The 23,774-nt window shown below is 43.4% G+C and overlaps 1 protein-coding gene across 5 annotated transcripts in view; it reads left to right on the top strand.

Moving 5' to 3' along the window:
- Positions 1–23,774, top strand: part of LOC121167246 (HMG box transcription factor BBX) — a 109,785-nt gene that overhangs the window by 80,250 nt on the left and 5,761 nt on the right. For 2 of the 5 annotated variants that reach the window (XM_040996656.1, XM_040996658.1), the window contains 4 exons: positions 4,785–4,874; positions 6,212–6,271; positions 13,553–13,750; positions 15,744–15,930. In XM_040996656.1, the coding sequence (XP_040852590.1) occupies positions 4,785–4,874; positions 6,212–6,271; positions 13,553–13,750; positions 15,744–15,930 (535 nt within the window). The remainder of the gene's footprint in view (positions 1–4,784; positions 4,875–6,211; positions 6,272–13,552; positions 13,751–15,743; positions 15,931–23,774) is intronic. The other 3 variants (XM_040996657.1, XM_040996659.1, XM_040996660.1) reach the window with 3 other exon arrangements.

Consider the following 23,774-nt stretch of genomic DNA (forward strand, 5'->3'; position numbering starts at 1 on the left):
GAATGGTTAATGTGATGTGAGGAATGAGGATAGAGTCAAGATATGAGGTGAAAGAATAAAGGGGGCTATGATCCACAAAGATGTTAGTGAAATATTGTACGCTTCCTGGCTTTTCAAAGAACACAGAACGAGTCTCGCTTCACTGTGTATTTGTGGGCATCAGCCCTTAGCTGGTTTCTAAAGCCCAGAGACTAGAAGCAATGAGTGGAGGATGAGAACCAACAGGACAAGCATCAAGCACGAGGCATTTTAAAATTAAAACAAAGAAGCAGTCAGAGAAGGGAATGTGAGTGAGTGGAAGAGAAGCAGCAAGGAAAGGTGGTGTCTTAGAAGGCCAGAGGAGGAAGCATTGAGGCAAAGAGTTGCCAGCTGTGTAAGAATGAAACTACTGATACAGCTGAGGACTAAAGGTTGTGCTTCACAGCTTGGGATCATTGATGATGCTGAGAAGAGCAGCTTTTCCTGAGTGGCAGCGAGGAAGCCCGATTATAGTGGGTTTAAGAAAGTATGGAAGGAGAAATTGCCAACCGTGTAAACACGTGACCTCTCTGAGAAAAATGCTGCTGCCAGGGGCAGCAGAAAGCTGGCCCTGCAACCAATGGGAAGAAAGTTTGCTCCGTAAAAGCCTATACATGTGTTTGTACAATGGTGGAGAGGCCCGCTGTAGAGCGAGAAAATAATGATCACCCCTACAGGAAGGGTCGAACTGGCACACGGAGGGAAGGAACTGACCACGTTGGTGGAAGGAAGCCTTTCGTCAGCCAGGAGGCAGAGCACTGAGCCCCCGGAAGGCATAGGACAGGAGCATCTGCGGAGGCTGCTAATTAAATCCTCACACCAAGCCTGTGAGTTAGACCCTATCATGATCCTATTTCCAGAGGCAGAAACAGCCGCTATGTGAAGTTATTACATCAGCATTACACAGGATTATCCATAAACTGTAGAAGACCACGTGCGTGATTGGAGGATGTGAGCACTGTTGTTGGTGTCTCTGATAACTGAAAACATCTTGATTCTGTTTTGTTTATCTGAGAAAGCAAACACAGAATCTGTGCCTCCCTTTTTACCTCCTGTCCAGGAAAAAGGATTTTGGCAAATGTTTTCCTGTTTTTTAAATTACAAATTTTTTCAAAAAATGTCCTCAGAAGTGGCCAGAAAGCTGTCTAGTGCTCTGTAGTCACTTGTTGTCTTTTGAAAGAGTTGTTGGGAGAGATAAAACAGATAAGGCCTCCATTCCTTCATGATCCCTATAAGAGTCTAAGCTTTTTCTGTCTCAGACTGTGGCTGTGGCACTGTTACTGACTGTAATCTCTTTCTACTTGCTAAGCCTGCAGCTTCTGCTCAGAAAGTTCCCAGCCCTAATGGAGGCTACTGCTTGATGCAGTTCCAAGAAAAAGACCACTAGGTTTTAATAAGGCTCATGAAGGGAACTTGAGCATACCAGCTAGATGAGTAAGCAAAAGAAGGAAATTTTTAATTTTTATTTTTTTAAATATTTATATAATTAAGAGGGATGAGCAGTTAGGCCCCCAGTTAGAGTGCGGAGGGTAAGGTATGGAGGAAAGTGAGTGGGACAAATGTTTCAGGATTTTTTTTTCCTCGTATGTCCATAGGGAAGGATGGGGAGGGAGCCACCGCTTGCTGTCAAACTAAATTAGCAACTGGGGATGGAGGACAGTCTTTTGATGACACCTTAAAGACCTCAATGTTGGGAAGAGTGTTCTAAGAGTGTTGTTATTCTGAGATGCTGTTGGCTTCATTGCACCAGGGTTAAGAAAATCTTTCCAAAGTCTATTGGTTGATAAAGTCTATATTAGTGCCACCACAGACCCAGGCACATGCTGCTAGCTTGGCCAGGAGAATTGTCCAACCTGTTCTACTTTCCATTGTCTGGTGAGGCAGTTGGCATCCCCTGCTGGCTTAGATGAGCTCCTATATACACGTGGTCATGTTGTCCACTGCACAGGCATCAGCAACTGAAGAGGTCCAGTCTTTATACATGCATGGCAAGCTGGGACCACACATCCTGTGATTTTTCTGGGGTGTCAGGGATCTGAATTGAGCAGTCTAGTCAGAAATACCTCAAGAAATCTTGCCTGGGGTGGTGACCTACAACTTGACATTTGTGTACGCCAGCCAACACATACCAGTGGATGCTGTCTGATCAGTTCTGCCCCAGCCCATACCTCACATGAACTGACAGGTGCTGCTACCCAGCCCAGCCAACCCACCACAGACCCAGCCCTCACGCATACCAGCAGGTGTTGTGGCCTAGTTGGGGCAACTCCCAAAAACCTCCACCAGGCCCACCCCTAGCCCCAGTTTTTGCATGTGCCAGCCTCTACGGCAGCCCAGCTAAGCCCAGCTTACATCTCATCTAGCTCTCAGGCACACCCATGGTAGCTGTGGCCAACCTGTCCCCATACCCATCCCTCACATATGCCAATAGGTATCACCACCTTGTCTCACCTGATCTATCCCCAGCCCTGGTTTTCATGCTCATGAGAAGGAGGTACAGCCTAGCAAGGGAGTGCCCACAATTCCCCTGCCAGGCATGTTCCCAGCCCTGGATCTTGTACCTGTCAGGGGGTACTGCAGTCTAGCCTGACATGACTCACACCCAGTTCTGGCACTTGCCAGCTGGTGCGGCTCCCTAGCCTGACTGACCTGAACCTATTTTGGCTCTCATGCATGCCAGAAGGTACAGTGAACTAGCCCAGCAAGGCTTGTGCCCAGTCTAGCTTTCACATTCACCAGTGGAAGTAGCAGCCCAGCAAGTTCCCTTACTAGGAAGTTCCCCAAAGTTCCCCTACTGGGGGAACTCCCAGCTCTGGGTCTTGGTTATATCAGCGGATGCTACAACTGAATCTGAGATAGCCCGTCCCGGTTTCAGCATTTGTGAGCAGTTACTACAATGGCTCAGCTTGGCCTGCCCTTAGTCCCAGCTCTTGCCAATGGATATAGCAGCCTAGCATAGCCTGGCCTATGCCCAGCCTTCGTGTGATGTTGTGGTCCAACTCAGCCTGGTGTGTGCCCTCTTCTGGCTCTTGTAACTTATGGGCATGCCAATGTAAGCTATGGGCTGGCCCAACCCAATCCATCCTCAGACCCAACTCACATATGCCAATGGGCGTTGCAATCCAGCCTAGCCTGCCCTGCCTTGCCCTCAGCTGTGGTTCTCTATGGCCTGGCAGAGGAGTTCCCCAAGTTCCTCTACCAGGCCTGCTCCCAGCCCCGGATCTTGTGTATTCCAGCAAGTGCTGCAGCCTAGCCAAGCCCAGCCCCACACTTATTCAGGTTTTCACAAGCACTAATGGGTACTGGAGCCCAGTGTGGTCTTACCCACTGCCAGATACAGCCACACTCATTCCACTGGGTGCTGCAGCCTTGTCCAGCCTGTCCTCTCACAGCCTTAGCTCTCACACTCACCAGTGGGAGCTGCAACCCATCCGGGGAGTCTCCAGAATTCCCCTAGCAGGCCTACTCCCAGTCCTGGGCATTTCCTATACTGGTGGGTGCTTAGACCCAGCCTGGCATGGCCTGCCCACAGTCTCAGCTTTCACTGGTGGGTGTTGCAGCCTAGCCCAACCAGGAGCAGCCCACACTCTGTCCTTGCTCTCATGTGTGCCAGCAGGTGCTAAGGGCTGGCCCAACCTGGCCTGTCTCCAGACCAACCACGCACAAATGCTGATGAGTCCTACAGCCTTGGCTGGCCAGGCCTGTCCCCAGCCTAGGCTCTTGTGCTCCCCAGCAGGTGCTGTGGCTTAGTAGGGGAGTTCCCTAAGTTCCGCTACAAGGTTTGCTCCCAGACATGGATCTCACACGTGCTAGCAGGTGCAGTGGCCCTGCTTGGCATGATCTGCCCTCAGTCCTGGCCTTTGCATGTATCACTGGGCACTCCAGCCTGGCACCACTTGACCTCCTTCCAGCCCTAGTTCCTGTGAGTGTCAGGAGGCTCCTGTAGGTGAGTTGTGTGACTAGTCTGGCTCAACCAGTCACCACACCAAGCTCTCCACATAAATTGGCAGATGCTGTAGACCCACAAAGTGAGCCCTCTCAAAAGTCAAAATAGAATCTGTCCCCAGATCTGGTTCTCTTGTGTGCTAATAGGTGCTGTGACCCAAATGTGGTCCACCTCTGCTCTGACACCCATAGACAGGTACTGCATCCTAACACAGTCAGCTATGCCTCCCATTCCTGGCTTTTGTGTGCATCAAAGGGAAATGGTCGATGCTATTTAGCCCAACCCAGGTCTCCTACAAGGACAGATGTCTTGACTAGACCTAGACATGCCCACCGGTTCTCCCCTCTAGAAACCACTCCATCTCAGCTCCCTCACCTAAGTTGCAAGTGCAGTGGCCCAATTCATGGAAAACTGCAGAAGTCATTCCTTCCATGACAAACATGCCCTTAGCCTCTCCTGCACCATTACACCCGCAAACCCTCTTCCCCAGGCAATCTGCAGCCACCCTCGCCTGGGGACCGTGGCAGCATGTCAGCATTCCCTGTCTTCCCTACATAGCTTTAAAAAATTAAATATACAATACATAAGTAACTATGCTGGCATACTGGTATAGTTAACACAAATTTGGCATTAATCAGGTCCAGAATGCCCACCAGCTACTGGCTGCTTTTCTCCCAGCAGTGTAACACTTGCCTAGGTACAAGACAACCTAGGCAGTTGCCTACAGCTGGGGGAGGAGGGAAAATTGTTTGAAAGCACACAATATTGTTCTGTGACATATTGTGAACTTAAAATATATTTATATTAATATTGTCTATAGGTCCTTTCCAGTCTCAGAAAAAGAACTTTTTCCACAAAATTGTCAGCAAATATAAGCACAAAAAGGAGAAGCCTAATGTTCCGGAAAAAGGTATTGGTGCCTTCCACCCTCCGTTAAGGTTTTGTGGCTGCCTCTATTGTGAATCCATCTCTAAGGAATGCTTCTGTGCACTGCCTTTGCCTTCTCCCCTGTGCTTGCTTCAGTGCCATTCGCTCCCAGCGCTGGCATTTTCATTCATTTTAGACTCTGCAGCTAATTGCAGATCTACTTCATTGAGATTCCCATTCAAATCTGTATTTGTCTCTATTTTCAGAGCCCCAAATGATCCCAAAACTGCGGCTTTTCTCATCTACATCTTGTGAATTGTGTAATTTAGTACTCTTAGCCTCTTACCCATTTATTTTCTTTGACTGTTCTCATTTTTCTCACATTTGGCAACCCTTCAGCCCATGGCCACACTCACCTGCTTCCTTTCACATTCATGTGAAAGCCCCAACCTTCCTGTACTTCCTCTGATACTTCAGGGTTCTTGTGGACCTTTTTTTCTGCTCCTAAGTCATAACCCTTCTCCGCCATCTGTAGAACAAGTTGTTTGCCAGACACGTCTGCCCACCTCCTTCAGTCACACACTGTTATTTCCAGAGGACACTGGGGACTTTCCTGCACTCTGCTGCTCCCGCCAGCCCCTTTGCTCTGAACATCTGTGTCATTGAACGATCTTGATGGACCCTTGAACCTCTTGAGGGTTCATCTCAAGATCTCAGAGTTCAGGACTCCTTTTCTTCTTTCATGTTTTTAATAGATTAAACCTTCCCATCTGGCTCAGTAGAGCCACAAGGCCTGGAAGCTGGGCTTTCTTTAGCAGCTCCCTGCATGTTAGCATCGTGACTGCCATGAGCCTACTCACCTGATGCCAGTTTGCATCCAACTTGCATGGCCAGTGTGAAGCATTTCATATATCTTAAAATGAGGCTTTAAATGCAGCGATCTTCTCTGTGTAGATGTATGTGTCTGTGTGTTCCTGTAACTTTTTACTTAAGTGGTTTTAATTTTCACTCATACATGGGCTTCATAGTTCTGTTTTCTATAATATTAGCGTTTTTTCCCTTTCTCTTAGTAAAGAGACATTATTCTGAGCTAAACATGTCAGCTTTTGTTTTTACGGGTCTTCAGAAGGTTAATATGATTACACAGAAATCTGAGAATATTTCCTAAAACAAAAATGTGTTCTTTTTAAATTCATGTCCTGTGTGGTCTTATTTTATTAGCAAATGCCAGTTTCAGTATTGAAAATGAAATAAAATTCTGCTTCATTTGTGTGACGCTTCATATTTAGGTTATTGTGTATAGTGTCTTATTTTTTGTGCTCTGTGTGTGTTCTAAAAGTATGGTTTCACTTTCCTTTCTTTTTCTGTCACTGTTTTTAGGAAGTGGGGATAAATGGTCAAACAAGCAAATCTTCTTGGATGCCATTCACCCTACAGAAGGTAAAAGAAGTCACATTCATTTTTTAATTTGATATTCCAAGCCAGAAATGGCATAATTTTTAGAGGCCAGAAAGCCTTATTTTGCAGTGGCTTGCACCAGTAGATCAGACCACTGTGTTTATAGTTAGGTTGGAGTGTTTTTCCCTTCTATTTTGTCTGTAATTTTATGATACAGTTCCTTAGGCTCTGGGATTTCCCTTATCACACCCCCAAACTTCTCCCCCCACCACTGATTGACCCTTTATTATTACAATAGTATAGTCCTTCATAAGCAGTCGTAAGTCTATCATTCTGTTATTTAAGTGTGTCCTGACATTGCTGGTACAGACAATGGCAGACAGTCCAGCATCCTATTGTCAAGATATATCTAACAGTTTCATTGGAGTCCGTCTTTGACTTGGAAGTAGAAATGCATGCTGCATTGTATCTTCACATCTGGATATAATGGTCTCCATTACGCCATCACTATACATTCCCTTAATGAGAAGCCATAAAACAAAATCAACAACAGGAATAAAGTTTAAAAAAATTACAACATGAAGCTAAATAACATGCTACCAGTTAACTAATATCATCATTGAAGAAATGAAAAAGAAAATAAAAAACCTTCTTGGAGAAAAGGATACTACTGTATGACCTGTGAGTCAGTGAAGACTCTAATAAAAGAAACTATTATGAAAAAAATGAAAATTAAAACAAAAAATCAAAACCCGTGAGTTACAGTCAAAACAATATTGAAAGGGCTATTGATCTTATATTTTGCATGAAGGTTGCCTTATATCAGTAGAATATGATATCTGTCCTTTTGGAATTGACTTATTTCATTGAGTATAACATTCTCTAGTTGAGATCATTTGATTGCAAATGGTAGAATTTCATTCTTTTTCAAAGCTAAGTAGTATTCCATGGAGTAGATATACCACAGTTTCTTTATCCACTCCTCTTTAGACGGGCATCTGGATTGTTTCCATGTCTTTGCTGTTATGGATTGTGCTGTTATAAATATAGGATTATAGATCTCTTTCTCATATGCCAATTTCATTTCCTCTGGATATTCCTAAAAGCGGGATAACTGGGTCATATGGCAGGTTTATTCACAGTTCTGTTAGTATTCTCCATACTGACTTCCATAGTAGTTGTACTAGCCTACACTCTCACCAGCAGTGAAGAAAGGTACACATCTACACCAGCGGGTGTCGGTAGCAGAGTACTGAATGTAGGTCAGCCTCGCTGGAATTAAGTGGTACCTCAATGTGATTTTCATTCATATCTCCCTAATGGCTAGGGAGCTGAGCATCTTTTCGTATGTCTATTAGCAATTTGAATTTGTTCTTTCAAAAAATGTCTGCTCATTTCCTTCTCCTGTTTATTCAAAGGGGTGTTTGTTATGCTGTCACTGGGTTTCTGAAGCTCTTTGTTAATTCTGGATATTAGTCTCCTTTCGGTTGTGTAGTATGCAGATTTTCTCCGATTCCATTGGTTGCTTCTTCACTTTGTTGATTGTTTCCTTTGTTGTACAGAAGCTTTTTAGTTTGATGTAGTCCCATTTGTTTATTTTGGCTTTGACTACTTGTGCTTTTTGGTGTCTTTTTCAAGAAGTTTCTCCATTCCTGTATCTTGGAGAGTGAATCCTATGTTTTCCTCTAATAGTTTGATGGTTTCTGGATGCAGATTTAGGTCTTTGATCCATTTAGAGCTGATTTCTGTATAAGGTGACAGGTGGAGGTCTTGCTTTGTACCTCTGCAGGCTGCTCTCCAGTTGCCCCAACAGCATTTGTTGAAGAGACTAAGTTTTTCCCCAGGATTGTTTTCAGTTTTCTCATCAAAAATTAGCTGGCTATACATGTGTGGGCTCTGCTCCGTCCTATTCTGTTCCATTGATCTTCTCGGTTTCTGTACCAGGATCAGACCTATTTTTGGACTATTTAAAAACTTTTGTTTTTTTTTTTAAGATTAGTTTACTTGAAAGGCAAAGTCACAGAGAGAGGAGAGACAGAGAGTGAGAGAGATCTTCTATCCAAATGGCTGTCGCGGCTGGATCCAGGCCCATTCAAAACCAGAAGCCAGAGAATTTTTTGAGTCTCCCATTTGTGTGCAGGGTCCCCACTACTTAGGCCATTCTGTGTTGTTTCCCAGGTGTATTAGCAAGAAGATGGGTCAAAAGTGGAGCACCCAAAATATGAACTGGCACCTATATGGGATGTTGGCACCAAAGGCAGCAGCTTTACTTGCTCCCCACAGTGCCAGGTCTGCATTGTAATCTCTTTTGTCTTTTCTGGTAAAAACAAGTTTCTGCCTTTAAGAACTACTTTATAAGTAGTTCCAAGAATTTAGGAGACTTATTATTGGTGATATTTAATTTTATATATTAGCAGTGCTTGTGGAATAAGACTTGGAAACCATGTACTTTAAAAAATGCATGCCTTGCTTAATACAGAGTGTGCATGCTCATTTTATGTGTACAGGAAAAAGGAATCAATTTGGGAATCAGAAAATTACCTGTAATTAAAAATGACCTTTTTGGTTGTTTGTTTTCATACCATCTCTAGCACTCAGTTGTTTGAGTGGTGACAATGTGCTCTGCGAATTAAATAAGTCCTTTACTTCATCCTGTCTCACCTATGGCCAAGTCACTGCTTATTAAAACTTTGTGTTGCAAAGTATAAATATAGAGGAACAGAAAATGAAGACATAATTTTGACATGTGTAAGCAATCCCATGCGAAGGTTTGACAGGGATTGTTTGTAGCTGATGCTTGTAATGAAAATGTTGATTCAACGGAGGTTGTGCAGTTGTTCAGCTTTCTGACTTCTGTTAACATGGATGGCTTAAAGTTCACCATGCCTTACCCCATCCTGTGTGTAATGCCTTGTGGTTCACTTTTTCTCCTTTGAAAATATCAGAAATCTTGGTGTGCTTAGTAATACAACTGAGGCTTAAATGCTATGCTTATCATCTCTTTTATGTATTTTCCTCTTTGCTTTAAAAATCAAAATGATTAAATAACTTCACATATTTAAAAAAAGATTGCCCAAGGCTCAGTATTAAAAGTTTCTGATATGCCAAGATCTACCTCTGTCATTGTGTTTGTTTCTACCCAGTTATCATATCGCATAACCTTTCCTTAAAGGTTTCTAGTTGTAATAATTAATGACTATTAATATTTAATGCCAGTTGATATTTGTAGTGGGTAAATACATACAGATGATACATATTTACATTTTTTGCATACATATTTTGTTTTGAATTTCACATTGATGGCAACCCTAGTGAATTAAGAAGGACTTCTCAGTCCCAAAGGTATGGGAAAGAATTAAAGAGCACTCAACAAAAGCAGAAAAGAAAGAGATCAGAACTATCCACTTTAGCACAGTGACCTACAGTTTCAATTTTTCAGGCTTGTCTGCAGTGTTTCAACCTTCATTTGCTTCAGGTATTGAAAATACAAATGGTATTTTCAACTAAATAATCTTTAGGCTAGGGATATTCATCCGATTCATTTCTTTACAGCGTATACATCGATTACACAGGAAACACCTTTGTTTATAGTTGGCTTTGCAAACCAGACCCACAGAGCCCAGTCTAACTTGGTCTCTTCTCTTAAATTAGAGGTGTGCAACTAACTATAAATGGATCCTATATATGGATCATTCATTTGATTTTTTTTTTCTGTGTTCCATTCAGTTTCTGACTGTTGTTTTAGTTCATGCGAGGCCAACCAAAGGCTGCAAGATTCTAGATCTGCCTTTGCTCATTTCAGAACATGTTTGAATTACCCAGTTGGATTGACTTCACAACTCTGGAGCACTTTAGTAGCTTCCCAGGACATAAGTACAGTGCTGCTCCCCGACTCCCACCCTCCCTCAAACCCCTCACTCTACGTTTTGTGCGCAGTTTGGAAAACAGAAGTCTCTTATTGCTACATCCTAATGTGGCTACAGGAGTGAACTGGCAGTATCACTCTCAGATGATCCGCTTACAAATGTGTTATAGTTATTGCTGAGTATAAAAACTAGCCCTGCGGACTTGTTCCACAGTGCTTGAGTAGTTTTGTGTGTTCAATTAAAAGCTGTAAAAGAATTGACTAATTTGCTTTAGGATGACAAAGCCATTCTTTCCTCACATTTCCATTAGTGTGGCATTGGGGATGAGGGTGCTGGTTTTGCACTCTTTTTTGGCTTGTTTCCCTCATTGAGCCCTTTTTCAGCTGATGTCTGTCAGCTGGGCTTTGCTTGCTTTTCCTGTGTTGTGGGATTTGAAATCACTGCTTGGTCCTCATATCCCTCTTTCTTTGATGCACTGGTCTTCCCTGATTCTCGCTGTCTCAAGCAGTTTCTGTCTGAGGGCTGTTCTGCGTTTAGATCACCACACATAGGACAGCATGTTCTGGGCTTAACCCCTCAGTCAAAGCATGGAACGGGGACCCTATCTGACCTTAGAAATTCCGGCATGGTCATTTCCCATATGTTTTACAAACATGGATGATTGTAGGGCCCGTGATTATTTCCTGATTTGGTAGTTTAAGAGGAGACTTCTCAGCAAGTCTTCTTCTCAGCCTTTGTATTCTTTGCTGCCGCTTCTTGATTTACTCCTTTTCAGTTACACAGTCTATTGATTTTTAAGTTTTCAGTATCATTGAAATCTTTGGGCCAGCCTGCTTTTGATTCTCCTATCCCTAGGCTACTGGCTGTTAGGGCTTTCCCTCATTCCATTGTGCTCATAGGCCTGCATTGTACCTCCTGTTTGCAATCCCTTTCAGCCATGGCCTGGCTTCTCATTGTGTTTTTACAACAATTTTTTCTGGGACAAACAAGAATAGAAGCAACCACTGGGGAGAAATGAAACCATCTGAGAGCTCACCACTAAGAAACAAAAAACAAAAATACCACAGTGCTTGTCAAAGTCATGTTCTTCTCCAACCCCTTTCTGCCATGGACTATATGCTTGTTTTGTCCTAATTGTAGCTATGTGGCAAAACTTACATTGTTTTAGGGCTTGATGGCTGCTTAAGAGCTAGGCTAGTTCGACCTTCATCTTCCATAAAGGAACTGAGACCTTTATGGTGTCACTTCAAGAATAGAATTCTATAATTTCTACTTTCTCATTCGAGGTCTCTGTATAGAAATCAGGTCATCTTTCCCAACTCACTTGGCCTTTTTGTAGTACCCATGCCTTTGCTTTTGCCTTCTCAGTTCTTCTTTCTGTAAGAAGTTCTTTGGATATAGGATACCTTTCATCTTTGGTTCCCTGCTATACCTTTATTTCCCTCATTCTGGGTTTTTCAGGCAGGAAGGAGAAGGGGGAAGATGTTATGCTCTTTCTAGAATGTTGATCTGTAAGAGAGTGGTCATGTCTGAGATGGGTACAAGGCTCCATAAGTAAACAGAAGGGACAACTAATAGATTTGGATATGAAACTAGAAATGTAGAAATTCTGAATGTGCAGAAGTTATTTAATACTCATTGTAAGTTCTGATTCTGATTTCTTCTTACAGGAGGTTTTGAACTTTAAGGCTATAGCACAGTCATGGGACACATTATCTTTTATTTTGCTAGGAACTTTTATTAGTTTTTAAACTAAAACAATTATTAAAATATATACTACCACTGACCTCTGTTAAGCCAAATATTAAATTATAAATAAGTGATATTACCTAAATTGTAGATTTACAACTTTAAAAGGAACCTTTCTTTCTGATTTTTAATTACTTATGCAAAAAAGGTGTTTGGGAACTTTGCCAAATAACTTTTTAAATAACTGTTATCCTAAACCTGTCCCCACACAACCCATCTGTTATGCAATATTGAGGTCAGACCAAGCCACAAATGATGGTGTGATTTCTGCTTTATATACTTTCTTTTGAATAATTACAATTATTTCCCACTTGTTTTGGAATGTGAAATCTGGGATCAACTTCTTTTCAGGTGCCTTGATTTCCAGGGCCAGAGATTGTATTAATTCATGGCCTTTCTTTATCAGAAATGGACCTAAATCTACTAAAGCTAGTTTATAATTTTAAAATGAGGTTTAACAAGTACATCTTTTTCAAACCCAGAGTTACTCTTGCTCCTTATCTCCCTTCTTAGTCTTTGCTTTCTATGTTACATATACGTCAATAACATCCTTCAGACCCACCTTACAAGTTCCTTTAGTTATTCTCCAGGCTTAGTTTTCTCAGAGTTTGTCATGAGATCTGAATATCCTGATAAACATTCTCCTCTTATATTTCAAAATTATTTCAGTGTCTCTCCTAAGAGCTTGGCTAGAAAAACACTTCTCCTCCCTACCTAAAAGCCTTTAAAGTTGTTTTAATCTTAATCATGAAAATTGATTTTGTGCATATATCCCTAAATATTTACTAAACTCATATTTGCCTATTCTTTTTGTTGTTGTTTTCTCTTTCATTTTTGTTGCATTTTTTTTTAACTTTTAAATGAAGGGAATAGGAAGGGTGAACTCCCAAGAAGGGAAGCAAATAAGGAGAAACACAGACATTCCAAATATATTTAAACTGGGATTAAGGACTTAGCAGAAAGGTTACTTCCTTAATCTTGATGCAGTGATTGAGCATGTAAGAGAGTGCGGTCATGATTGATTGTGTTGCAGCTTAGGAACCTAAAACTGGCTTCTCTGTGAGCTGACTTGACATACAGAACTTCACTAAACATATTTACCCTGTCCTGGAATTCCATGAATTGGAGAGTTTCATTTATGTGCTGTCTTTACCAGTATTTCCCCTGTCCTTTCTAAGTAGTCTGCAAAAAAAAGTCTGACTTCACAATTTCTTTTCTGATCAGCCAGCCTTGTGCTTGAAAGCAAATGTCCCAACCTTAAATGTAAGTTTAAGAACTTACTCTCCATGTCCTTAGATGAAAAGAAGGCTCTTTTGCCTTCTCCTCCAGATTAGATCAGCAAGAGTCTTAGCTGTGGACCTTGATCACCACTAGTACTTCTGGTGTGTTGGGACACTGTTGACTAAGATTTGCATGCATTATCATCCTCTTTTCCCCAGCAACCTGCAAGGTCCAAAAACTAAGCAAATATTCAAAAAAGAGAGAAGATGTCTTAATCCTCTGCACTTAATTTATCAAAGCAAATTTAAATAAGTGATAAACTTATTTACAAATTGTCAGCAATGTTTTATTTTTTCTATCAATAGTCAACACTGATTGCAAACTCCCCATTCAGATGAGTTAGACCTTTGGAAATATTTCCTTTCAAGAGAAATGTTGCTTTGCCTGTGTTTTTGTGCTTAACTATATTTGGTTTGTCTCATTTCAGCCATATTTTCAGAAGACAAAAACACCATAGAGCCTGCGCATAAGGTTAAAAATGCCCTATCCCTTCCCAACACTCCAGAGCCAACAACAATGCAAGAACCACTGGTGGGCAGCCAAAAGAGAAAAGCAAGAAAAACCAAGATTACACACCTTGTCAGGACAGCAGACGGCCGGGTTTCACCAGCAGGAGGTTCTCTGGGTAAGCAGAGCTTTAAACAGAGATAACCAAAAACAGCAAATGACTGTAAGACAGCTTTGGCCCCACTTTGAATAATGAGGCGTGACCTATGGCTTCCTGTAGACTTCCAGACATGTTTTATTCTGTTTTAAAATCATGGCTGTTTCCATGAGCATATCTGCATTTCTGGGAAGGAAAGGTAATTTTTTAGGATAGTCAGCATTTCTTTCTCAGTATGTATAAAAAAGTCTTGATTAAGTAAATTCCAGAAGATCCTAGACTTCTAAATATCCTGTATGAATCAGTGTTTCTCCATGATCTGCTCTGCAAGCCCTGACAGGCTAGATTACCAGGTATTCAATGCAGCAGATGGAGGAATGTTTAAACATACCCAATGTTTCTTATAAAGCTGATCCTGAAAACTAAGGCATTTCTTCTTGTTTTTTTTTTTTTAAAGGTTTATTTATTTGAAAAACAGAGAAAGAGAGAAATCTATTACCTGCTGATTCACTTGGGCAAAATACTTAAAGCTGGGCCAGGCTAGAGCCAGGATGCTTGAACTCCATCCCATGTAGATGGCAAGGACCCAAGGACCTAGCCAACAAAGCTGTCTTCCCCACACACATTAACAAGAAACTAAATTGAACCTGGGGTAGCCAGGACTCACACCAGCTCTCAATATTGGATGCAGGCATCCCAAGCTAAAGCTTAACATACTGTACCACAATGCCTGCCCACTTTTAGATTTCTTGAGCTTTTTGTCTAATGCAACCAGTGAATTTCCCCATTTTCTGTCATGGCCTGGAGTCTGTTTCCAGTTTCTGGTGGCCTCCCTGGCAATAGAATTGTCCAAGGAGCCCAACAATTGCCCCAAGGAGTGGGGCAGTAAGTGATGCCTACTATCTGCTTCAAATTCTATCTGCTCACTATCTACTAGTGCCATAGCAGATAGGCACTAGTGGGTTTAGCTGGTGTCACTTTGTCTGTTTCGAGTTACTCAGCATGTTACCAGAGATGAATAGTTTGCTGAGTTAGAATTAGAGAGCAAATAGTGAATGTTATGTACTGTTTCTTGTGTTTAGCATATTCCAGGTGTTATTACTACCTACAATTGGGTAGAGGTGGGATGAAGACTAAAATCTGGCTGTCTTGCCGTTTAGTCAGCAGACCTCTACATCCTTGCCTTTGTATTTTGGAGTCTATGGCTTTTGTTTGTATTATTTTATCCTCATTCATACACACACATATATATATAATTTAGTTTTACTTGTTGAAAGAATGGAAGAGTTTAGAAAACTCCCCTTTTATGTAGAAAACATCATACTTAGGGAAGTTCTTATGTGACATTTATAGTTCTTATCAGTTTCTTTCTAAATCTAAAATGGTTTTAAAACCACCAAAAAACAAACCTGCTTCATTATAATGGTTATATAATAAAGACTGTACACACACTTTTAGCAGGAATATTTACAAGGTTTTTTATCCAGCACTTCAGGTCCTTTGTTTTCTTTCTGTTAGAGCTTCAGGACAAAGTAACTATCCTGTTGAATCCTACTGGGATTGATTAATTTGATGTTTAGACCATCGTTAGTACTGGTGTCAGAACATACCAAATGTCTGAGTTGCCGTAGCAGTGCCTGCTGCAGCGTCATGAGAAATGTTTAGCCATTTGGGTTTGTAAAGGCCACTTTGGGGCATCTCCAGGCACCTCATTCAGGGGTTTGATTTTGACCAAAGCTCATTTTGCCTCACTCCTAAACTGACTCATTCTTCAACCCTGAATAAAACACAGCTTCTCTGCAGCTTAGCTCTAGGCTTCAGTACTGAGGGATTGCTGCAAATTAGCTTAATAAAGGGATTTTGTTACTGTGGGGGAATTCTGTCAGAGCTTTCATGTTCAATGGAAAGGTAAAGAATGTTCCCTCCTTTTACACTGCCTGGCAAGGTGTCCTCTCTGCATCCTTCTGGAGAAAACTGAGCGCTCCTCTCATGATAGATCCACCTTTTGTTACAGATGACAAACCAAAGGAGCACCTGCGGAGGAGTCTCCCCAAGGCAGCTGAGGCCGACTGCAATGATGAGTGCTCCCACCAGCCTGAGGCTGAAGAGACTCGGAGCAGTACTCCGGAAATGCCCGCGGTGTCTGCGTTCTTTAGCCTCGCTGCATTGGCCGAAGTGGCAGCCATGGAGAATGTGCACAGGTTAGAACTTGGATGAAGAAATTAACATGGGAACCAGATTAACCTTCCTGATACACTTTGGGACATTTTTCTCAATACTTTAGCCCTCAGACTTGCTGAGAGAGCACTATTGATTGTATGAGGTGCTAGAAAAGTCTGTGAGCTGATTAGCAATGTGGGAAAATAAGAGGGAATAGAGCCAGCCAAGTATTTTGTGTGTATTACCATGTAGCTTAACTGCATTTTCATAAAAAGCCTGGAGCAGGGGGCCCAGTGTGGTAGCCTAGCAGCTAAAGTCCTTATGGATCCCATATGAGTGCTGGTTCTTTTTTTTTTTTTTTAAATAATCTTAGTTGATTAGGGTACAAAGGGTCAAGGGCTACAGGGTGAAAGTGGGTAATACCATTGTTTCCACACTAATATTATCATTTTTCCCTGTATCTGGGGTTAGGGGAGTAACAAAGGGAAAAGCCCCACCCAACCTCCCACCCATCCCCAATCCCCAACAGGAGGCGCGCTCCAAGGGTCCTGCTCAGTTTTGATAGTTCATCAGTTCTGAATTGCTGCCAATCTCACAGTTCCAATCACAATGAAACCTATTCAGAGTCCACTGGCTGACAGTCTCTTGATGGTTGGGGTTCTAAGATCAGCAGTTCAGTTGGAGGGATCTCCAAAGAAACTTCATCTGAGATGATCCCAGATCTGATTCTTGAGTGAGTTTGCTAGTACAGACTCCAACACCGTCCATCACACCAATCAGCTTATGCACATGCTGGTCGTTGAGATTGCTGGGTCTGTTCTGTTTCCAGCCCTGTCTTCCTCGTGAACTGACGGGTGTTGTAGTCCAGCTCGATCCTACCCACTTCATACTCGGTCTCACGCAAACCAGTTGGAGCTACAGCCTAGTTGGGACGACTCCCCAAAACCCCTACCAGTTCTGCCCCCTACCCTGGTTCCCATGCTTGCCAGTATGTACCGCAGGCTTGTCCAGTCTGTCCCACATCCCATTTAGCTCTCGCACATGTCAATGGGCATTGAAGCCTAGTTCAACCCAACCAACCTATTATCCAGCCCATACACCTACTGGCAGGTGCCTTTCTGTCTAGCCACCCCTGCCCCTATCCTGGTTTTTGTGCTGTCCAGTGAGGGTGGTAACCCTGAGGGAGGTGCCCACTATTTCCCTACTAGGCCACTCCCACTCCCAGATTATGCACTCTCCAGGTGGTTCTGGCATTTGACTTGACAGAATTAGCTCCCAGTGCCAGCCTCTGCCAGCTAATGCTGCGGCTAAGCCCAAACAACCCTCAACCCACTCTAATTTTTGCTTGCACCAGTTGGAACAGTCAGCTCACCATGAGGCCCACAGGTGTTATAGCCCTGCCTAGTCTGAACTGCCCCCATCCCAACTCACGCTTTCCAATGGAAGTAGTTGTCCAGCAGGGGAGCCCATGTTCCCCTGTTGGCTTTGCCTCCTCCCCCTGATTATCACATGTGCTGTTTGGGTGCTGCAACCACATCTGGTACGGCTCATCTCACCTTGGCATTACTTGTTGTGTACTGGTATGTGTTGCAACTGAACCTGGCTCGACCCACACTCTGTTCTGGTGCTCAGATTCACCAGTAGGTAATGTGAACAGGTTCAGCCTGGTCTGCCCCCAACCCATGCCATGTGTATGCCAGTGGGATAATTTCCATTGCCTGTTCTGGGTTGTTCCCTATTGTGCTTTTTGTACTTACCTGCAGGGACTGTGTCCTGCCAGAGAAGTTGCCCAGGCTCCTCCATCAGAACCTCTCCCAATGCCAGTTTTTGCGCATACCAGTGGGTCCATGAGCCAGCCCTACTCAGTTCACCTCCTGTCCTAGCAGGAACAGTGGCTTTTCCTGACTAGCCTTCAACCCAATCTGGTTCTCACTGTTGGATGTTTCAACCCAGCCACGGCTCTTCCATACCCACATACAGCTCACACATGGTTCAGTAAGGGCTGAGACCTAGCCTAGTCTGTCACACATCTCTCCTCAGTCCTCCAGAGCACCAGATGGTGTTGGAGTCTGGCCTGGCTTGGTGCTTCCAGTCCCAGTCCACACTTGTGCCAAGTGAGATTACAATCGTATCCTGATCAGAATGCAGCCCCAATTCCAGCCCATGTGCTCCTTGGTGGGAAACTCAACCCAGCTAGGGTGTCCCCTTAGTTCCCCAACCAGGCCTATTCCCAGCCTTAGATCATGTGCAGGCCAGTGGTTGTTCTGTCTCAGCTTGGCAGAGCCCCTCACTTGTCCTGGCCCCTTGGATGCTGTGGCTTAGTGTCTCTGTCTCACGCAGATCAGTAGGTGCAAGGACCTACGTGGCATGACCTGTGCTCCAACCTGATTTCTGTTGTTTCTTGTGAGTTAAGGTTTGTTCAGCCCTGCCCATTCTGCCCCCTTCCAGTGGCAGCCCAGCCCACCCCACATCCTGTTTAAGGATGAGCATTTGGGTGCTGCTGCCTTGACCTACCCTGACTGTTGTGGGTTCCTTTACCCATGAGAGATGGCAGGTGGCATGGTCACACCTAGCTTAGACCATTGCAACCCCAGCTTGCGAGCTAACCAGGGGAACTTGTATTCCAGAGGGTTGGGCCCACACAACCCCACAGAGTCTACTTCCAGACCAAGTTCTCTTGCATGCTGGATAGTGTCTTGATCCTGCCAAATGTGACCACTCCACAACTCCACCACCCAGTCGGGTAATGGTACCTAACACTGCCAAAGAGGCCCCCATCCATAGCTTTAGTGTGGGCTAGTGTGTGGCGATCAGTGATGTTCTATGCTAATAGCCCATCTCTGTATTCCTAATTGAGCTGTTGCATCTGTCTAACTCAAATTATCTTCTGGATACTTCCCTCCAAACCACCAGGTCTTGGTCCCCACGCATGCCTGAATCTTTCATGACCCTGTCACTGAGAATCACCCAAAATTCACTTCTCACCTACACTCAAACTGGCCTTAGTCATGAGTGTCCCCAGGCAGCAACTACATATCTTAAAAACCCCAGAGTTCGCCACGGGGCAGCCAGTAGGCAAAGCCTGGCACCACTTGGTGCACTGGCCGCCCTGGGGGAGGCCGAGGACTCATTCACTGCCTTGCGGCAGTGTCTTTGGCATGAGTCCCCAGCATTGGGTCTGACCCTACAGGGGCACCCCCCACAGTCACCACACTGCAGGGAGTGGCAAATGCCCCCAACCCCAAGGCCTGAACCCCTCCCAAACTCACCCAGCTGCAAGATCTTAGCAGCAGGGCAGAGCTAGGAATTTTAATCCAGTTCCCAAGTTCCCTCATGGTGGACTTACCCTGAGGGAAGAGCTCTCTTGGGTCCTGAGGGAGGCCGAGGATTCGTTCACTGCCTTGCGGCAGTGTCTTTGGTGTGAGTCCCCAGAGTGCTGGTTCTAATCCCGGTAGTTCCACTTCCCATCCAGCTCCCTGCTTGTGGCCTGGGAAAGCAATTGAGGATGGCTCAAAGCATTGGGAACCTGCACCTGCGTGAGAGACCTGGAGGAAGTTCCTGGCTCCTGGCTTTGGATCAGCTCAGTTGCAGCCATTGCTGCCACTTAGGGAGTGAATCAATGGACACTTAGGAAGTGAATCCTGCTCTATGTAGATCTGACTTTGTAATAAAAATAAATAAATCTTAAAAAAAAAAAAAAAAGCCTGAAGCAGGAAGGCAGCTTTAACTACTTAAACTGAGCTCTGGAGTCAGATGGTGAGCCCAGATTGGAGTCCTGACTCTGACACCTGAAAACTTGAGAGGTCTTAAGAATGATCATTCACTTCTGTTGGTTTGATTTTTTCCTTCTTTACAACAAGAAGAGATGGTACTTTTGCTTCAAGTCTAGTGCTTCTGGACTTCCGTGTTCACATCTGTGTTATTTCTTAAAAAACATTTGTTTATTTGAAAGTTAGAGCTACAGAGAGAAAGAGAGAGAGGAGTAGGAGAAGGGGAGTGGAGAGAAAGGGAAGGCTTCCTTCTGCTAGTTCACTCCCCAGATAGCTACAATGACCAGTATTGGCTGGGCCGAAGCCACAAGCCAGGAGCTTCTTCCTAGCCTCCATTATGGGTGCACGGGCCCAAGTGCATGGCCTATTCCCTATTGCTTTCCTGGATGCATTAGAAGGTAACTGGATGGAAAGTGAACCAACCAGGACTTGAACCAGCGCCCATATGGGATGCCAGCGCTGGAATGGGCAGCTTGCCCAATTTCATATCTCAACAAAAAGCATAATAATACTCTCAAGGAATCATGAAGTTGTAAGAATTAGCCATGTTCATGATTGTGAAAACTCTGAACACAGCAAAGTCCCACAGAAATAGTATTAAATGCCCACTGTGTATTATAGTTATTGGATTCTTTGGAAGAGCAGAAATATATTTTTGTAAATTCAGGCATTTTGTGTTTTTATTCAAAATGGATAACCCATACATAAGGTCCTTTTAGTCTGTGGTACAAGAGATCTCGAGGTCTGGCCCGGCACCACATCCTGGAGGCTCTGGTGTGAGCTGTGTTTGCTTTCTGCTCTTTACCTGTCATATCGCGGTTCTAGTGCTTCTTCAGAAATAGCCCCTGGATATTTCCAAGAAGTCACATTGCTTTTCATGTGTACACTGCAAGTTTTAATAGCAAGTGAGTGCTGACAGACGCTGTTAAAATCCACCAATGTCTCAGAGGACGGTAAGGCATAGATATTGCTCCACTCCTGGAGCTTCACAGACACCTCCAAAGGACAAACACGTGCACCTGCAAGAGAATTTAAAATATCTGTCTAAATCTTACAAAGTGTTCCAGTGAAACGTGGAAATAAGAGATTATGTAAGAATGTAGAAGGGAATTGTACTTCAGGCTCAGCAAAGTCATTCCACAGTCACTGTGGCTGCTGCCTGCATTCTCTTAGCGTGGTTATGATTGCTCACTTGCTCTGTTAACCTGCCTTCCATGACCCCTGGTTTGCGAACAGCTGAAGGCTACAATAACCCTTTCCTCTCCCATCCCTCCCCTCTTACCTCCTAGCCTTGCACACTCTCTACCTTGCAGCTGCATGGAATCATTTGCTCCTACCCAGGTAAACTCAGCTCCTGCCTTGCTATGTCCTCCTCCCAGGAAAACAGCTGCTCCTCCTCTGGTGCTAGTCCTTGATCCTCTTCTCCCAGTCCTCTTCCAGTGCCCCAGACTACCTCTGTCCACTGTATAGGTGCCTCTCTCAGACAAGCTGCCCAGAGCATCAGCGTCAGCTGTTCATGCACCTGTTTCCTCTCAGGATATTTTGAAAGCCAAGCCCTGGTTTTATGCATGTCTCCCGCTTGCTTAGACAATTGCTGTTACCTCAGTAAGTGAATGACCAATTAAAGGAATTGATAAATAAATTAGGTAGTTTTGGAGATCTGTCCTTCCATATTAGGGAGCTGGCATATAAGCAGTGTGATACAAGTAAAGGATATAAACTTTTTTTTCTATTATTAACCTCTGTTTAGAAAGAATAATATAGATGAGTAGAATTTTTTAAGGAAGTTAAAGCACTTTGGAGAGGATTACTTCTCATTTTAGCCCTTACCTCTTGAAGCAGATCTACCAACCAACCCTTTGTCTACAACCTGAATGTTTGTGTTCCTGGGTTGCATAACAATTAATTATTAATTATGCATCACCTTGGTCCATAATTTAGGAGGTGTCCCATAGAATTATGGATACAAATATATGCATCTATAAACACGTGTATTATAGATGTATGTATTTGTGTTAAAGATTTATTTTTCTATTTAAAAGAGTTAGAGCAAAAGAAATAGATTTTTCCCTCTGTTGGTTCCCTCCCCAAATGGTCACAACTGCCAGGGCAGGCTGGGCCAGACAGAAGCCAGGAGCTTCACTAAGGTCTCCCATGTGGGGGCAGACACCCAAGCACCTGGACCATCCTCCGCTGCTTTCCCAGGAAAGCACATAAGCAGAGAACTAGTTTGGAAGTGGAGCACCTGGACACCGACATCCATATGGGATGTTGGTGATGCCAACAGCAGTTTAACCCACTTCACCACAATGCCTGCTCCCAGAGGCAGAAGTATATTACCCACATTTTGCCCTGAAAAATGTAGCAATAGGTTAAAAACCCAGCATAAAAGGAACTTTGAAACACACACAGAATTCTCACCAACCCGTGTTAAATGTCTGTTTTAGTTACTGCTGTTTTATATGAAGGAAAGCTCATTAAACTTAACTCTAAAATTAGCCTTTACATGGCGATAAAATGTCACTTTTTAAAAGATTTATTTTTTTTTTATTGCAAAGTCAGATATACAGTGAGGAAGATCTTTCACTCCCCAAGTGGCCGCGATGGCCGGTGCTGTGCCAATCTGAAGATAAGAGCCAGGAACATCCTCCAGGTCTCCCACGCAGGTGCAGGGTCCCAAGGCTTTGGGCTGACATGACTATTTTCTCAGACCATGAGCAGGGAGCTGGATGGGAAGTAGCACTGCCAGGATTAGAACCGGCGCCCATATGGGATTCTGGTGCATTCAAGGCGAAGACTTTAACCACTAGGCCACTGCACTGGGCCTGATAAAATGTCACTTTTTGATGATGGTGCAGTTAATTTACCAAGCACATACCCCCAATTCCTGAGTCAGTATCTAAACTGAAGACGTCACTTTTTGCTCTAGTTTGCTGCCTAAGCAAGCTTCAGTCATGTCACAAAAACATGAAGAATCCTGGCTGGCTCCACCCTACCGCGCCCCAGAGCTAGATCCATCAGTTAGGTGTACCACATCACTGTTTCCCATCATGCTCCTGACACCTTGCCCTCTCCCACTGATGAAGTGGAGCTCTCACCCTATTCCTCTCTTTCTCTTGCAGTTTTTGTACTACATTGTTCATCTTTTATTTCTTCTCTCTTTCCAATGCTTACTGAAATTCTTAGGATCTGTTAATATACTAGATATATAATTTTAAAGGCAAAAATTAAGCAATTTGATTTCATCATCTTTAAGCAGAGTTGAACATATTGAACATAACACTCCTATATGAATAAACAGATTCATCCAGAGGTTTTATTGTAACACATTTGGTTTTTACGAAATCCTTGAGCATCTTGGGTTATTAAATGATCATCAGAGTCTGAAGTCCCCAAATGTTGTAATTCGTCTGAGTTAGTTTTCTTTTTTTCTGCAGCAAGACAAACTTAGATATATTTGTGGGGCATATATTGCTTGGATGTTAAAATATCTCCTTTTTTTCTGTGTGATCTGAAGAAGTTACTCCAGAGGAGGGTTGGGCCAATGGGAGCATTGCTATGACTTCCCATATTTTCAGTGTAGTCTTAGGCAGCACAGACATTTCTGGGGCACAGAGCCATGGGTGTGCGTTATCTCTGCTTGCTGGGCCTACCTGCACATGTTCAGGACACATCTTACTCTGTGTTTCAGGATGAAAAACTCTAGTAATTGCAAAAAATTTCAAAGAAATTTTTCATGACCTCAAATTAAATTGTTTCTTACTATGAATTAATCAAAAGCTTATTGGAAAACTGGCTGTGTTTGGCATAGTTCCAATCCACATGGTAAAAATTTACATTAATTTTCTGTTTGTGTGAAATTTTTTCTTTCTTCCTTACATTCTTTTTTGCAAGATTTATTTGTAAAGGTAAGGTACAGAAAAAAAAAAAAAGCACAAAATCTTCTATTGGTTTACTCCCCAAGTAGCTGCAATAGCCAGGGTTGGGCTAAGGCAGATTTAGGAACCAGGAGCTTCTTTCAGTTTTTTCATATGGATGGCACGGGCTCAGATACTTCTGCCATCTTTCACCGGTTTTCACAGGCCGTTACCAGAGCTCTGGGTATGAAGTGGCAC

This window comes from Ochotona curzoniae, unplaced genomic scaffold, assembly GCF_017591425.1.
Source record: "Ochotona curzoniae isolate NIBS_2020 unplaced genomic scaffold, NIBS_Ocur_1.0 patch351, whole genome shotgun sequence".
NCBI classification, from domain to species: domain Eukaryota; kingdom Metazoa; phylum Chordata; class Mammalia; order Lagomorpha; family Ochotonidae; genus Ochotona; species Ochotona curzoniae.